The sequence below is a fragment of the Natrix helvetica genome, assembly GCF_964273705.1.
Source record: "Natrix helvetica genome assembly, chromosome: 4".
In the NCBI taxonomy this organism is placed as follows: domain Eukaryota; kingdom Metazoa; phylum Chordata; class Lepidosauria; order Squamata; family Natricidae; genus Natrix; species Natrix helvetica.
Window position 1 is genome coordinate 53,432,023 of NC_138550.1, and position 18,466 is coordinate 53,450,488.

General features: G+C 38.6%; 1 protein-coding gene across 1 annotated transcript in view; it reads left to right on the forward strand.

The window, feature by feature from the left end:
* The window catches only part of ITSN1 (intersectin 1), a 75,784-nt gene that overhangs the window by 26,943 nt on the left and 30,375 nt on the right, over positions 1 to 18,466 (forward strand). Inside the window, exons 9-14 of the mRNA XM_081952184.1 lie at positions 8,865 to 8,965; positions 10,737 to 10,800; positions 11,491 to 11,628; positions 13,447 to 13,562; positions 15,129 to 15,391; positions 16,579 to 16,728. Coding sequence (XP_081808310.1) covers positions 8,865 to 8,965; positions 10,737 to 10,800; positions 11,491 to 11,628; positions 13,447 to 13,562; positions 15,129 to 15,391; positions 16,579 to 16,728 — 832 coding nt within the window. The remainder of the gene's footprint in view (positions 1 to 8,864; positions 8,966 to 10,736; positions 10,801 to 11,490; positions 11,629 to 13,446; positions 13,563 to 15,128; positions 15,392 to 16,578; positions 16,729 to 18,466) is intronic.

The window sequence follows — 18,466 nt, forward strand, 5'->3', positions numbered from 1 at the left end:
ACAAAAATGTGAGGGGGTGTACTCACTTCTGTGATATACTGGTATATACTCTTTAATATACTTTATATTGAACATCTGTCTTGTTATGAAAAGATATTCATAGATTAAAGTTTTGAATAAATAATAAGATTTGGATTTATCTGGAGAAGTAATTAGCTAGATATGATTTACACTGCTAACTATTCCTGTTACCATGTAATAAGATCTCCATTTATTTTGACTATGCCTATGTTTGGATACAACTTTTTTCAGTATTGAAATTCTCCATTTTATTCCATCATGTATAGTATTTCACAAATATTCATTAATATTTAGTTAATGTTTTATCTTAAAGCATAATTTTATAAAAAGCATTGTTATTTAGGAGATAAGGTAACAATACAAGTTTTCTTAATTATTGCAATTGAAATCTTGTTGCAATATTGACCTGAATATAAGGCTTATAACTAAATAAATCTGGTATATTCATAAATGGTAATAAATTTGAATCCTGGAAATATTTATAATGCCTAACGGGTAGCACGATGATTCAGTGTTTAAGACACTGGGCTTGTTGGCTGGAAGCTGAGCATCGCATAACATGGTGAGCTCCCATCTTCACCTATTTTCTGCCAACTAGCAATTCAAAAGCATGAAAATGCAAGTAGATAAATAGGTACCCCTTTGGTTGGGAAGAAACAGCACTCTGTGACACCATGCTGGCCACATGATGATGGAAATATCTTCCGACAGCACTGGCTCAACGACCCTTGAAACAGATGAGCGCCACCCCCTGTAGTCGATTACAGCTAGCAGAGTAAAATCCGCAGGAATTCCTTTCCAGCAAGCCACTCCCACCTGGTCACATGGCTGGCAAGCCACTCCCACAAAACAGGCCACACCTACAGAAGAGGTTCTAAATTTTTTTTGAAACCCACCACTGATTCAGACATATTTTGAAAGGTGTTAGTAATTCCTATTCTTATATAGTCTTATTTTGGAGATCAGTATGGGCTTCTATTTTAATATTTGTTTCAATGAAGCCTCTTTGTAGCAATGCTAGAGCAATGCTAAAGTTCTCTAAGATTAATGGGACTGGCTCTGTTTTAGCTATCTAAGTTAAAGATAGTTTGCATGTTCAGCTGTAAGATGTATTTTTTTTCTTTCCTGTTACTTGCTGCTTGCCTAATATGGGTGATTGAATGACTATTTCCTGCTGAGAAAATAGAGACTGTAAGAGAATTAAAGGCTGCTAGGTTCAAGAGAGCGAGCTCACTGAGTGAATGCTGACATGAGTTTTAAGTTAATTTTGCCAATTAAACTGGTTCTGAATGTCAAAGGGAATAAAAAGCTGCCCTATAGAATGGAATATAGGACTGATAAATTCTTAAGCAGTAAAATAATGCAATTGTGCTTTATAAAACACAAAAAAGTCATGCCAGTTGGTAACATACTCCTGCAAGGAATGCAATGGGACCAAGTATAAAACCAAGAGCTATAGATCATTTAGTTTGATATCAGCCCTTGGAATCATAAATGCCTTAAATTGTTACTAAAAGTCAGCATGAATTTGTTGGAGTCAGTTTGACAAGATTTGTTTTTATCTTATTTATTTAATTATAACTTATTTTAGAGTAAACTACAAACTCCTAGAAGTTAACTCAGCTAAATTGCAACAAAGATTTTGGAAAACCAATGAAGCCCAGACTAACATGACAGTTTCTGCATTATGCTTGTAGTAGCCACAAATGGAATAGAAATTCATTATTTTGAACAATGAAGCTGTACATATTCCTACCAGATGAGATGGTAACAATGTTCTTAAAGTGGAATTTAGGTTTGCTATAGTGAGTAGATCTAGAAGGACAGACGCAGGATAAAGATAAGCTAAAATAAGTTCAAAGAAGTAGCACAAAAATAGTTGGCAACAACAACATAAAGAACTAGGACCTCATTTTCCTTGAATATATTAGACAAGGAAAAATTGTATAAAATAGATAATTTAAAAAGAACTATCAGTATAAGTAAAAACATAGCTTTAATTCATCATCAGCGTAGAGCTGGAAGGAACCTTGGAGGTCTTGTAGTCCAGACCTCTGCTCAAGCTGGAGATCCTATACCATTTCAGACAAGTGACTGTTCAGTCTCTTTTTAAAAACATGCAGTGATGAAGCACCCACAAAGTCTGAATGCCAGCTATTCCACTGGTTAATTGTCCTCGCTGTTAGGAAGTTTCTCCTTAATTCCAGGTTGCTTCTCTCCTTGATTAGTTTCCAGCCATTGTTTCTTGTCCTGCCCTCTGGTGCATTGGAAATAAATTGACCTCCTCCTCTTTGTGGCAGCCTCCCAAATACTGAAATACTGCTATTATGTCCTTCCTAGTTCTTCTTTTCTCTATACTAGACAAACCCAAATCCTGCGACCATTCTTCAAATTTTTTAGTCTCCAATTTAGTCTTTAATCATCTTAGTTGCTCTTCTTTGCACTTTTTTTTTCAAAATTATACCAGAGAACATTTTATTTACTTATTTATATTAAAAATAGATGGTGTTATTGGTAGGGAGGAAGTATTGCTGTTCTTCACAATTCACCATGAACAACAACTTGGAGAAAAATCTAGGAACATTTTCCTTTTCTACAATTCTTAGTGGGTTCAACATATTGCCTATGATTTAACAGTCTCCCTTTGCAATTCTTCTAAAGAACATAAATGATTACTTTTACAAGAAATCACAGATTCAATAACTAAAATATAATAAAACAAGTTTAAAAATGCAGACAAACTATATGTCAGGATTCCAAGTAACATCCCCAGCAGAAGTAAAACTCCAAGGCAGACATTCTCCTCAAGGTTCCTTTTTATTACAGATGTCATATTGGCACATCTGGGAAAATCTGAATCTGAAAGGTCTCCGGGTTTTCCCCACACAAATAAAAATCAAAGTTCCTTCCTCTGCACCCACATGTCCATCACATGGTCCAATCATGTCCCCGTCCCAACTGAAGTTGTTTCCCAGTCACACCTATCCAGGTGCTGGCTGAGTGTCCTTGACTCCCAGGGAAAGAATGTTGTTATGGCTATACAGCTCACCATGTCTCCATCCAACCCCCCTCCCGTTTCCCACAGCATGCCCATCCACTGAGTGTGACAGCCCGGAAGATCCAAAGTAAAAGATGGGCACCAGGGCTGACACTATATGGATAATGGTAATGATATACCTTCCTTTAGAGACAGTTGACTTTAAAATAGTTTCTGTTAATATAAAAGGTTTGGGGGGACAAAAGTCATATGATATTTGATAGTATTTTCTTACTGGTATGAATACAGAGGTGGGTTTCAGCCGGTTTGCATCGGTTCAGGCGAACCAGTTGTTAAATTTTTGCCCAGTTCAGAGAACCTGCTAATCCCAACTCTGCCAACCCGTCCCTTCCCAGGAGTCCCTCCGTGTGCCCCATTTTGGCTTCTAGGGAGGTGCATGAGAAATTCCTGGCCCAAAATGGGGCACAGGGGGTGTTGCGCGGCACCCCGGGCCCCATTTTGGCTTCCAGGTTGAGGCAGGAGGCTTTCCAAGGCCAAAACAGGGTGCAGGGGGTATTGTGTCCCCCCCCCCCCCCCAGGCCCGTTTTGCCTTCTAGGGTGGTGCAGGAGGCTGGAAGAACCCAAAATCCGTGCTCTAGGGTGAATTGAGAATGGGGATTTTGCACGATCATTACTGTGGGGTGAGTTGGGAATGGGGATTTTGCATTGTGATTGCTCATAAGTAAGTAGGAACCAGTAAAAAAAGAATGGAAAAATCCCTATCTGTAGATCAGCATTTCTCAGTCTTGGCAAGTTTAAGATGGGTGACCTTCATGCTGCCTGGGGAATTCTGGGAATTAAAGTCCATACACCTTAAAGTTGCCAAAGTTGAGAAGCATGGTCTACAATAGAGTTTAGGATTTTCCATTCCTGTTTTATTTAGAGTTTGGTGCAATTAAATTAATCAGTTGTGGTTGACCTGGGCTTTGATGATTAAATAAGGGAGGATGGAAATAATGTAGAAAAATGTTAATCTTAGGGTAACAGTTTGATATATTTTTTTACTTTTAACTGTACCAAAGCCAGTTGGAAGTCATTCTATTTCAGTTTTCCTTCTTTTCCTCTTTCTTTCCTTCCTTCTTTCTTTCTTTCTTTCTTTCTTTCTTTCTTTCTTTCTTTCTTTCTTTCTTTCTTTCTTTCTTTCTTTCTCTTTCACTCTTTTAGTTTCCTTTTCTTTTTTCAAATCTGTTTTTTTATTTGTTTATCCCTTAGCTTTGTATTTTTTTGATGTAAGGTAAAAGTAAAGCTTTGCATCACACATGTGCTAGTCGTTCCTGACTCTAGTGGGCGCTGCTCATCTCCATTACAAACAGCCAATGCTGTCCGAAGACATCTTCATGGTCATGTGGCTGGCATGACTAAATGCCAAAGGTGCATGGAACTCTGTTACCTTCCCACCAAAGGATTCATACATCATTTGATGTATGAAGGATCAAATACTCAGCCATTATAATTCTACATTCCTTATTTACAGAAATCGTATCAAAATTTAGAATGAAATCTACTGGGAACCATCTCATATAACACAGAATCTGAGGGCCTCTAACCAAAAAGTGTTTATTGATAGAAGAGAATATTTGTAGCGCAGGGATGAACTGTGGTTTCCTTGGTGCTCAGTGAGCTTGATGGGTTTTTTTGCAGATGTTTCATTACGAAACTAGGTAACATCATTAGTAACTAGAAGGGAGTAGAGTTTGCTCTTATTTTCATATACTAGTGGTTTATCCTGTCGGTGTTGATCAGTTGCTTCAAAAAAGTGTTTTGATTGATGCCGGGTCTCTACAGCCTCAGGCAGAAAAGGGCTATTCTGCACCCCTCCCTCAAATGTTCTTTAAAATACAGAGTTTCCCAGCATTTCTTCAGGAACCTCTAACATGCAAACTGTGGTTACTCATCCTAAAATGAATCCTCTTTACCTGGAGCTTCAAATTTTGCTGTTTGCTGGGGAGGTGTGTAGCCAAAAGTCAGTCTACATTTAGTGTACATCTGACTTTGGGGATATTTCTTCATAACCAAACAAAAGTGTATTTTCTGTGCAGTTCAACCCTTTGCTCGCTGGATCGGGATGTCATAAAGCAAAGCCCACATTTTGTTATTAACCCCCGCGCCCCATTTTGGGCGGCAGAGTGCTGCAGAAGGTTGAGTGCTGTCGCGCACCCTGACGCTGCCCACCCAGCCACATCCATCCAGCCGGTCATTAGGGAAGAGAACCAGTTGTTAAATGATTTGAATCCCACCACTGTATGAATAGCTGCCAATTTTTAAGAATATCTAATCTTAAAGATCTTCATTTAGAAAAGGAACGGCTATAATCTTGAAAAAATACTTTTATATTTCAGAAAAATTTTAAAAGATGAATAAATGAAATGTGTTTTTATACAAAGCTTAAAAAAGACCGGAACCACACACAGCTTGCTAAATCACTTCAACTGATGTTGATGCAAACAAAATATCACTATCTATGAAAATAATTGATAGATGAGACAGTCCCCCCAAAAACGTTTTCAGATATTCAAATATTGGACCCGGTGATGTTGGAGAGGTTGTGAAATAAATGACATATGTGCTAGAGATACACAAGGGTGATATCTTTTGGGGATGAGATATTTGAAAAATGTTCTTTATAAATGTATACGTGTCTTATAAAATCTATAAATATGAAAATATTTTAGTAGAGAGAAATACAAAGAACTTAAAATTTCAAATGTACAGATATTGAGGATATATGGCAGGGGTGGCGAACAAGTTCGACAAAAAGAGCCAAAATTTTAAACTGTGAGAGTCAGAGAGCCACACCACGCAGTGACCTGCCAAAACAGACCCGGAAGCAATGTTCCCTCTAATTTTTTTTCGATGTGAGCAGAAAAGTATAGTGTTTGAGCGGCACATTTTCATGCCTGAGCACCCGAATTTTTTTCACAGATGTCACCTAAGACAACAACGAAATCAGTATTATTTGAAACTCAAAGTTATGTTTCTTCAAGGTACCCGCTTAATTCAAAGTGTTATATAATATCAGTATCACTTAACAACGCTCCTGCTTAGCAACCAAAATGTTGGCTCAGAAACTCTGGCATTTGAAGCACGCAACTCTTAAAGCTGTCAAGTTACAAGACCCTTGCACCCCTAACCCTTTAGGGAAAAAAACCCCCAGGGGTCTTCAAACCTGACAGCTTTAACACTTGTGGACTTCAACTCCCAGAATTCCTCCTCCAGTCATGTTGCAGCGACGTCATCTGCGTGGATCTGCTCCATCTTTGCTTTCTTCATTGTGGGCAGGGCTTCTGCTGAAGATGCCGACGAGTACGAGTTGCCACCAGAATAACTGCTGCTACCTCCTCCTCCTCCTCCTCCTCCTCCTCCTCCTCCTCCTCCTCCTCCTCCTCCTCCTCCTCCTCCAACAGAATCACCAGATTTGCTCCTGAGCTCAGCGCTGGCTTACCTCTGCCCCCTCCCCCTCCTCCGTGCTTTTGAGGAGCCATGAGGCTTTTTTTCCCCTGCTCCCCCCCCCCGCCTTCCTACTGGCTCCTGCAGCCTCATGGCTCCTCAAAAGCACGGCGGAGGAGGAGGAGGGGGCAGGGGTAACCCAGCGCTGACTGAGCTCAGCTGCTCCGAGCGGAGGGGAGGCGCCGCTGCCACGCGCGGAGATGCCGGCTGGAGCTTTGGCGGCTTCATCTCAGCCGCAGCGCCGGGCGGCAAATCCGGCAGTGCTGCCTGTTAGAGGAGGATGAGGAGGAGGTGGCAGCAGTTCTTCCGGTGGCGGTGGGGGCTTTGGGGCTTCACAACTAGCCTCAGTCGCCCCGTGCTCCTCAAAGCAAGTCTGGGGAAGTCCTTTGCAGGCGGCCCGTTCTAGCTGCCTGCAAAGGACCTCCCCAGCTTCCGAAAGGGAGCGCGCGATCCGAGCCACAGTATACTAAATAATGATAAGAGGCAAAGAGCCTCATTTATTTTGGCCGGGAGCCGCATGCGGCTCGCGAGCCGCGTGTTCGCCACCCCTGATATATGGCTTGATAAGAACACTTATAAAAAATAGGTTGGAATGGTGGTTGACTACAATCAGATAATAAGGTAGTAGAATGATGTGGCTGTAGAAGAAAAAAGCAAAGTCTATTTTAGGTTGCACCAATAAAAATATTATTTTCAATAGCAGGAAATTGTATAGTGTGCTTTGGTAAGATTTTCCCTTGAAATCCATCTAGGGGTACCACATTTTAGAAAAGATTCAGAATAAACTAGAACACATAAAAAAACTTCCACAAAGATATCCATGGATTAGTAACTAAATCCCATGAGAAGAAATTAAAGGAAATGATTATATTAAGCTTGAGAAAACTAAAGAGAAACATGTTGGCCCCTTTCTAGTGAATTAAAATCACAAAGGGAAGATTCTAATTGAATATGAGAAAAAAACCTTTCGAGCAGTAAAATCAGGTATCAGTAATCAGTAATCAAGAGGTTTTAATTTGGATTATGGCACTAAGGAGGGGAGGGTTTGATTTGATAGCCTAAATGGCAGAGGTAGGATTCAGCCAGTTCGCACCAGTTCAGGCGAACTGGTTGTTAACTTTTTGTCCAGTTCAGAGAACCAACTAATCCCACCTCTGGCTGGCCCCACCCTGTCCCTCCCAAGAGTTCCCCCACACACCCTATTTTAGCTTCCAGGGTGGTGCAGGAGGCTTTCCAGGGCCAAAATGAGGCACAGGGGGCATCGCGCCCACCTGCACACCATTTTGGTTTCCAGGGTGGTGCAGGTGATTCCTTTAGGAACCTCCAATATGCAACTGGTTACTCATCCTAAAATGAATTCTCTTTACCTAGAGCTTCAAATTTTGCTATTTACTGGGGAGGTGTGTAGCTAAAAGTCAATCTACATTTAGTGTACATCTGACTTTGGGGATATTTCTTCATAACCAAACAAAAGTGTATTTTCCATGCAGTTCACACCACTTGCTCGTTGGATCTGGATGTCACAAAGCAAAGCCCACATTTTGTAATTAACCCCCGCTCCCCGTTTTGGCTGGCAGAGTGCTGTAGGAGGCTGATTGCTGTCATGCCCATCCTGGCCACGCCCACCCAGCCACATTCTCCCTCCCAGTCATTAGGTAGAGAACCAGTTGTTAAATTATTTAAATCCCACCACTGCTAAACTGTCTCTTTCAGATCTTTCAAATGGAAAATTAAAAGTAGAACAGATTGGGAAAGGATAATGCCAAACAGTAGAAATAAGAAAGAATGTTGAAAGTATTACGTGAAGCACATCATGGTTTTAGTCTTGAACTGGTCTCATAGTTCAAAGTGTGACCTACTTTTTGACATCATGTTAAGCCTTTAATCTGCATTTATTGATATGATCTTACTGTAAACTACATACTGTTCATGTATTGTACTGATAATATTGGAAACATATGGATGCTTTAAAATGGTCAGGAGAAGATAATTATGATGAAGAAAAATCCAAGATTTTAAAAGAGAGAAGTATGAATATATATTCAAGGAACATTTAATGGAAAGGCTCATTATAGCAAATATTTGTGGCATTATGCTAAAGAAACTATAAAAAATCACACTATAGAAAGCAAAAATGAAAATATATCTTTTAAAAGAACATAGGAGCTGTATGCTGATTTTTAAAGGTTTTTTCAGAGTGCAAATCTCTCTGCAGAAATAAATTCTTTTGATCCAAGATAAATGTAAAATGGTAACTTAAGTGACATTTCAGTGGTATTAAAATGTTAAAGAACAAAGAGAAAGTTAGAATTTAGCATTCTTGGAGCTGTGGTTTATTGTCTCTGTTTTATTATTCCAGTGCATCTCCGGCAGTAGAGTGGGCTGTTCCTCAGTCATCAAGACTAAAATACAGGCAGCTATTCAACAGTCATGATAAAACAATGAGTGGACATTTAACAGGTACTAGGACATGCATTTTAATGAACACTTTAAAAATTATATTCAGTTTAAATAAAACATATTTAAAATGTATTCAGTTTTAAAATTTGCTTGGTTTGATTAATTCTGCTAAATACTTTGGAACTTGTGTAATGCAACGGTTAAAAAGTCATGCCAATCAATGAGATATTAGTTATATTAGTGAAGGGGAACTTCTGGATTTAGAAGCGCTATGTCTCTGAATGCTAAATATTGGGGAAATAAAAGTAAGCCAGCATTTTGTTGGCCTCTTTTGGAAAATACATGTTGTGCAATGTGGGACTTTGATTTGATTCAGCTATTTTATTTATTTATTTATTTAACTGTAATCTTTCAGACCAAAATCCTCTTACAGCTGCTTGCAACCAACATAAATAGTTTAAATTAAGGACCCTGTTGATAGTATTAGATAAACAAACTTTTAAAATTGTTTTTTTCCATAGAGCAGTTTGTGGTAATGGCTTTCTGATAAAATGCAAGAATGGCTCTTTTAACAATATCTCACCTTTTTTTAAAAAATGCAGTTTTTAAAGCATTTATTTATTGTTACAGTAATCACAACCCCATGGCAATTCTAAAGGAGACTCAGCAACCTACAACATTAGCAAAATAATCTAAAGGCATAAATAATCAGGACATAAAAACAAAGTCAAAATCAAAAAATAATCACCACAAACAAAAATAATCCTATAAGGATCAAAACTGTATGGTATAGGTTCTAACCTGTTTCTAGAATTGTTGCAAAATGGATGCTCCACCAACTTCCATGGGGAAATACTCCATAAAGTGGGAGCTATTATAGAAACGGTCTGCTGTCATATCCATATTTGAAGGCAACAAAAGGGACGGGAACTTTTGGCAGACTATTTCTTGAGGACCAGTCTTGACTGGTGAGACTGGATGAATAGATTGAGTTCTAACAAGATGTTAACCTGATTAGGGCTCTTTAACTATTGCAAATGCTTTGGCAAGTGTACATGTATTTGCCTGCTTCCATTCCCTTATTGAGACTGTTAGGTGAAATATTTTGAAGGCCAATACTATTTCAACATTACAACATGTTGTTTGGTTAGATGAAATAAAATTAAGTATTTTGCATTACCATTACTGAAGTACAGCATTAGTTCAATTGCAAATCATAATAGTGGACTGTGGAATCTATGCTGGGCATATGAATGCAGTATGATATATTTCCCTTTTCATTTTTTTGCTCTTATATATACTTATTAGTAGAAATTGAGCTCTAAAGAAAGCCTCTTATTTCTTAGCTTTCATCAATTTTGATATTTGAGCCCCTTCTATCCTGTGAACACTCTATGCCTTTTATTGAGCATTTATGCAAAAAAATCATATGGAAATGTTAGTATATAGCAGCAGATATCAGACAGTAGCACCTTTTTTAACTAAAAAGTTTTATTAATGGAAATATCTCTATGTATACATACATAAAATATAATATACAAAGCTGTAGAACTAATCGTTCCATTGATTAGAAACATTTGTCCTTGCCATTACAACATGTTGATAATCTTCAGGAAAGTTGTTTTTACATTTCTTTGGAATAGAAAAGAGTTTTTTTTTTCTAAAGGGCTGCATTGTTTAAGAATAGGTTCTATAAATATTTCATCAGAGTCTACTGGACTTGGACGGCTACTAAGTTTGATTAAATAAATAAAAATAAATGAAATCAAAGCAACCATTTTAAAAATTCTGTATTAAAATGTATTATTGTGGCACGTTTTGCATTTACTAGGTCCACAAGCAAGAACTATCCTTATGCAGTCAAGTTTACCACAGGCTCAGTTGGCTACAATATGGTGAATATTTTTCATAAAATTGTTTATCATCAGTTTATTTTCCAGATCTCTTGATGCTTTATTTCAAATTTAAATTTTCAATAAACTTTAGGATAGTCATTTGAAGAGAAAAATGCTTATTTCAATAAATTATTTTAGAATTTGTTCCGAACATACCTCTTAATGTTCTCTTGCCTCTGTAACAGAATATGAATTATCACCATGTTCCCAATTTAAAAGAGCTACAAATATAAAGGGAGAGCTTCACTTTAGATCTGAAGCTGAAAAAGGTATAAGAAAAGCTACAGAGAAAGTGCCTTAGCATGAGTGTGAGCTTATTGTTTGCACCTTTTTTTATTCAAATGCATATTTACTTGGGATTGAATAGCTACCATGCAAGTCCAGGAAAAGATCAAGCCAACAGGTGTGCCGTGCTTTCCTCTCCTAAATCACCTTTTAAAATTTGGAAGTAAAGAGCAGAACATCTCTAATAATAGCTAAATGATGCCAAGAAGAAAATAGCACAGAAAGGATTCAATGGAAAAAGAGATGGAAAAAGCTGTATATGCATGGGCGCATAGATTATTTAATGATTAAATCTTGAGTAAGGTAACTGGGAGCACTAAGAACATAATCTCTTCCTTCTTAGTTTAGCATTAATAGAAAAAAAATAGTGAAAATGTACTTAACTCTTTTTCCCCCCCTCAATAGGAATCTTTCAGATATTGATCAAGATGGAAAACTGACAGCAGAAGAGTTTATTCTAGCTATGCATTTAATCGATATGGCTATGTCAGGACAGCCATTGCCACCTGTGTTATCCCCAGAATATATTCCCCCTTCATTTAGGTAAAATTTAGAGCTTCTCATTTTGATGCTGAATTTTATCCTTGGAATTCTTCTCCTTATTTTGGTGTACTTTAGATAGCTTTATTATATAAGGTATATAATGTCCAAGCCTGTCATTTCTTCTAATTTAGAGAGGTGGGTTTTTTTTTGTCTAAACATATTAATCCAATTTATATTATTCTGCGATCATAAACAAGACTGTCACTATATAAAACCCAAGAATGTAATACCCAGTATCTCTCCCCCCCCCCACCTCAAAAGAAAATTCTGAAGAAAAGCTCTGTTTTTAATTTTTTCCAGAAGACAGATAAGGTTGGGGACAAACTAATGTTTAATGGAAAGCTATTTAAGAGGCTCAGCCCCATCATGGTAATAGTGATTATGGGTTTTGGTCCCCCTAACCAGTAAATGCAGCACAATTAGGCTGACTAATGGGGAGACGTGATACTGCAGATAAAAAGATATCAAGCTACCCAGCCTTTTTACAAGATGGGCAGCCATATAAGACTTTGGAATAAACAAACAAGCAAGCAAACACACCAGCAAGCCATAATTGATGGGTTAAAGCCAGCATACTAAATTGCATGCAGAAACTAATAATGCAGGGCTCACAAAGCAGGTGTAATGTGTGTCCACTGGCAAACATTTGTTGGAATACAGGCCATTGAATTCTACATCAGCTGAAGTTTTTGAGTGGTTTTTAAAGGAAGACCTAGGTAAAACTTGTTATAACAGTTAAATCAGGCAGTGATGAGATCGTGAGCCACTGCAATCAGGCCCTCCTGACGCAAGTGAAGTGGCAGCTAGCACACAAGACTGAAGCTGGACAAAGCCTCCCCCATCCACCACCACCTCCATATGCTGATCCAGCAAAAACTGTGAGTCTAAAAGGACCCTCACATTTTGGACGTGTTGCTTCAAGAGCAGTGGAATCCCATATAAAGGCAAAACAGCCATAGAAGAACAATAGACATGGAGCTTTGTGCCCTTGCCCACCACTTGCATAGCCCCGTCTCCAACGCAACCCAGTAATATTCACCTAGAGATTGAAGAACTAAACTACAGTATCGACAGAAGAGAGGTATTCATCACCAAGTTGACAACCATGTCTGGGAAATCAGGAAGGGATCCTCAAGAGCAGCAATGCAGCTAGTTGTAAAGAAAAAAGATCACCTTGACGAAGATAGGCCAGATCCATTTCCAGTGTGCCAAGATAAATATGGTTAAGTCCAAAGCAGGTTCTATGCAGTTATGTTGTAGGGATCCTTTTGTGAACCAGGGTCACCTACTTTTAATAAATTACAAATTTCCTGTGGAGTTGCTTCTTGGTCTGGTGGCTTACCCTGGTACACAAAACGATTCCTAGCTTTTCCGTAGAGCATAACTATAGAAAAGTATATCATAGATGAGATGTTACACTAGATCAATGCAGGTTGATGCAGAACCTGCAAACCAGATGGGTAGATTTAATCGATGGCAGTGTTGCTTCCCTGCCACTGCCAGGTCTCAGTTCTATGCTGCTTGTGCCTGCTTGTTCATCCTGCTTGTTCATTACCAAATCACGAACACATACAGTCTTATTGCAGACAAGACTTTTATATCACTGTTTCAATCAAATGGCTTTGTAAGTTGAATTCATCCATTGTATTAGATTCCAATGAATGTCCTGCTCTGCAGTTTATTTAGGTTTAATGATTTGAACATTAACGTTTAAATTAGTTATCTGCATAGTTGGGTAGGAAATAAAATGATAATATTAGAATTAATAACAGTAGCTTTGTGTGTGGGCATATATTTTAATGTATTCTTTATTGATAGAAGAGTTCGTTCTGGCAGCGGCGTATCTGTCACTAGTTCAATATCTGTAGAGCAACGGTTACCAGAAGAACCAGTATTAGAAGAGGAACAGCCGCAACTGGAAAAGAAATTGCCTGGTGAGTGAAAATGTAAATGAGTAGATTTGGGCTGCCTATTTTTCAAAGATACTATGTTCTGGAAAACCAACGTTTATTTGAAATTAAGAAACATGTTGTATTTCATGGAAATTATGTTGTGTGATATATAGGTTGCATTTGAACCAAGAACCCTTTATTACAGTGTTTGTTGGTGTGAGAAAACCCCAAGGAGACTATGTAAAATACAACACAAAAATTATATTTGCAGAGGTCATGTCAATAATATTTTTCACTTCAGCTTTTCTATCATCATGATTGCAATGCAACTGTTTCTCACATTATTTTGGAAACAGTCATTATAGCAGCAGAGTAGATTGATGCTACTCCGGGAAATTGCCATGAAAATGGCAACTTCAACATTACCGTATTTTTTGGAGTATAAGACACACCAAGATTTTGAAGAGGCAAATTAAAAAAAAGGGTTTTGGACCTCCCCAAAACAGCACATTTTTTGTGAAAACGGGCCCGTTTTTTTTCCTCAAAAAAAGGGCATGCATAACTTTTAGGGGGAAGCTGGGGGGGGGCTTTAGGGGGAAGCTGGGGGGGGGCAATAGTGAGCAAAAAACAGCCCATTTTTTGCTCATTTCTGCCCTCTCCAGCACCCAGGAGCACTCTATAAGCCTCCTAAAGGCTTTGCACGGCCATTTTAGTGAAGGGGCGGGGTTTCAGGAGGCAAAAAATGCTGTATTCAGTGTATAAGATGCACCCAGATTTTCAGCCTCTCTTTTGAGGGAAAAAGGTGCGTCTTATACTCCAAAAAATATGGTATTTAGAATTTCCAACATTATTTTTTCACCAATTGAAAGAATTGTACTATAATAGTGTCAGCATCTTGAAGATCATGCCAGAGTATTTTTTCGATTTGGAAATCCTTATTAATAAAGGTGTTTATTGTATGATTCATCATTCCAATTTTAGTAAACCAATTACTGCTCCACAAATCATAACTGATAGTATCTATTTGCCAATTTGAGGCCAATTCCAATTTGATAGCATCAAATATATATAATGGTTATGACATATGGAAGAGAAATGCTTGAGAAATTTTTCCTAAAGTATGATTGCCAACTTTGGTATATGGAAGACTTATGAAGTGCCCTTAGCCTTATTTAACTGTAAAGTGTTAAGGAATATTGTATTTTATATATATATATATATATCCATTTACAAGAATAATAAAGACCAGGCATTTGTATATAGCATTTTACTATGTTAAAGTACATTCTATATAGACTATATGAATGGGGCAGTAGCCTAGAGGTGGAGGTCTTGCCTCACAATCAGAAGACTGTGAGTTTGATCCTAGGTAGATATTTGGGCACAATGAGTAAATATCTGCTGCAAACTCTGCATTGGCGACAGGAAGGGCATCCGGCCAGTAAACACTCAGATCTATTCATTTGCCCCGACTCCACCCCCACGCAAGGGATTACGGGGTCATTAAAAGAAAAAAAGAAAAAAAAATAATTCCAGATAGACTACATAACTTCATGTTTATATATGCACAAAACACATCTGAATTCTAATTGTAACATTTTTTAAAAGTTACATTTGAAGATAAAAAACGTGAGAACTTTGAACGTGGCAATCTAGAACTTGAAAAGCGGAGACAAGCTCTTTTGGAACAACAAAGAAAAGAGCAGGAACGCCTTGCACAGCTGGAAAGGGCAGAGCAGGAAAGAAAGGAACGTGAACGGCAGGAGCAGGAGCGGAAAAGGCAACTGGAATTAGAAAAACAATTAGAAAAACAAAGAGAATTGGAACGCCAAAGGGAAGAGGAAAGGAGGAAAGAAATAGAAAGGCGTGAGGTAAACAAATATTTTCAGAGGAACATTCATAGTTGAAAACTTATATTGGGATTATTATATAAGTTATTTGTTTTTCTTTTTTCTGTTTTCTTTTCAAAGTTACATAAATGAGATATTTGGCAAAATGGGAAAGGAATCATTTAATGTTTTTGCAACAATTTGTCAGAAAGGTACTTATAAGTATTGTTTCCTTAACTTGGCTCTAAATCATGACCATATAAACTTTGGCTTTTAGGTTGCACCGAATCTAAATTATTACTGCCCACTATTTATCTTTTCAGCATAAATAAATGGTCTGGTACTGAAACTTTAAAAAGTCTGGCCAGTTTGGAATTTAAGGACAGTGAGACATTGTTTACCTTACATGATCACTATGTTTCTTGCTACCAGGGGACAGTGTTTAGCAACTTATTTATCAAATAATATTTGATAGTTGCTTTTATTATTAATTGCTAGTTACTGAACTTTTGTAGAATGTTCATCTCTGCCTTTCAAACAGGTTTTGCCTGATTGTCAAATTGCCTGAATTTTTTAATATTACTAATATTTACTAATTTTTAAAGTAGTGTACTAATTTAGTTTAGCTATCTTGTAAATCTCTGTTCATTTCAATAGATAAAACATTTTTGTTTTTCATTCTTCTGCTTTGTAACCTCCTTTCTACCTATAATCTTTCGTTCTGTAGAATAACATTTGAACGAACATACTAATATTTGGATGTATAAGAACTTTCTAATCTGGCTACTTTTCTAACATTCATAAACTGTGCACTCCTGGAGAGAGTTAATTTGCATAACTACACAAGTGTCTAATTAAAATCTATTTTAATTAGAGTAAAGATCCAAGGAAATATTGGGAAGGAAATCGAGGACTTACTTGAGGGGTGTCCAAACTTGGGAACTTTAAGACTTGTGAACTTCAACTCCCAGAATTCCCCAGCCAGCCATGCTGGCTGGGGAATTCTGGGAGTTGAAGTCCACAAGTCTTAAAGTTCCCAAGTTTGGACACCCCTGACTTACTTAATAGCTAGTTTTGTATTAGGAAGATGACGGGGAGACATATATCTGCACTGTTTGTATGAATACAATTATTACATACAGTATTATATATTATTATATAGGTTGGAACTTATATTTTAATAGAACTACAAAAGCGAACTTTTTTTTCATATTTTTAAACTAACGAAGGCTGCGAAAAGAGAACTGGAAAGGCAGAGACAGCTTGAGTGGGAACGTAATCGCCGTCAAGAATTGCTGAATCAAAGAAACAAAGAACAAGAAGATATAGTTGTTTTGAAAGCTAAGAAAAAAACTTTGGAGTTTGAACTGGAAGCTTTAGTAAGTGAGAAACATTTGCCAGATATGTTCAAAATTAGATTTTTTTTTCTATAATATTTTCTAATCATCAAAACATAATTTCATGTTTTTGTTTCATGCAAAAAGTGAAGGGCTTTGCCAGTCAGCATTAAATTGACGATATATTTTCCGTAATCAAAGCTGCCAATTTGGCCATCTCTGCAAGTTCCATCATGTTCACCATCTATTGCTCCATTGTGCGTAAAGCTGAATTTCCCCCCCCCCTTTGTGCGTGTAATAATCTTGCTGTAAACCTTGTATCCATCAATCCCAAAACAAAGGTATCTGGTTTCAATTGCATACTGGTCTTTAAACTCTCCTGTATTGTATTAATATATATAATTGAGTCCAGAATTTTCTAGGATTTGCCATAACCCATCAAGCACAAGAAAGCGTCTTTTCTTGTTTGGCTTTCTGGCATAAATTGGAAGTACCTATATCAGTGATGGCGAACCTATGGCACACGTGCCACAGGTGGCACGTGGAGCCATTTGTCAGGGCACGCGAGGCACTGCCCTGTCAGCTGGCCAGCACGCATGTGCGCGCTGGCCAGCTGAGTTCACCCTTTTTAAAAGCCATTTTTCACCCTCCCCAGGCTCCAAAGGCTTTATAGGAGCCTGAGGAGGGCGAAAACAGCCTCCCCCGCCCCCCCCCCGGACGCCCTCCGGAGGCGTCAGGGAAGCCTCCGGACAGTCCCTGAAGCCTTCAGAGCGCTCAAAACGATCCTCCGAGCAAACCGGAAGTGACTTCCAGTTTGCTCGGAGGGTCGTTTTGAGTGCTCCGAAGGCGTCAAGGAAGCCTCCGGACGGTCCCTGAAGCCTTTGGAGCGCTCAAAACGACCCTCCAATCAAACCGGAAGTCACTTCCAGTTTGCTTGGAGGATCGTTTTGAGTGCTCCGAAGGCTTCAGGGACTGTCCGGAGGCTTCGCTGACGCCTCTGGAGGGTGTCTGGGGGGCGGGGGAGGCTGTTTCCGCCCTCCCCAGGCTCCTATAAAGCCTCTGGAGCCTGGAGAGGGCGAAAAAAGCATGTAAAAATGGGGGGGAGTGCCTGTAGTGCGCGCATGCGCACTGGGGGTCGTGCATTGCATTATGGGTGCTGCACGCACGCACACGACCCCCCTGTGCTCCCCCCACTTATGGAACGCGAGCCAAAAAAGGTTCGCCATCGCTGACCTATATAATTCTCAACAATTTTTCAAAAGTTATCTTATTTACTTTACATCTTTCCAGCAATTGTACATAGGAAAACTGTTGACACATGTAGCTTTCCACTGCCAACTCTTCTCTTGATTTTATTTTACACTAGACAATCCATGACCCACTGAGGCATCATTTCAGATATGTTTCCTTAATATCTCCTTTCTAAACAGAGAAACAGAAATTAACATGGGCAAAAAAGCAGGCGTGACTTCCGATTTCTTGCCAGCTTGATTGCAGCTGACTAACCTCCACCAGCTGATGGTTGCTGGGCCTGAGGAAGTCTAGGGTGGGACTGGCCTATCTAATCTCAAATAGCTGAAGGAGAGATTAATCTACTGAACCTGCAGGTGGCAGCAGTGACACAACAATACAACAGCACTGAAGCGCCCACAAATTTGTGAAATTTTAAACCCTTGGGACTCATGGTTCCAGATTTTGGACACTTTCTATAAATTAGCCCACTTGAAGAATGGGATACTTGATGCACTCTGAGCTTGGTGGTTTTCTTCCAGACGTTTCA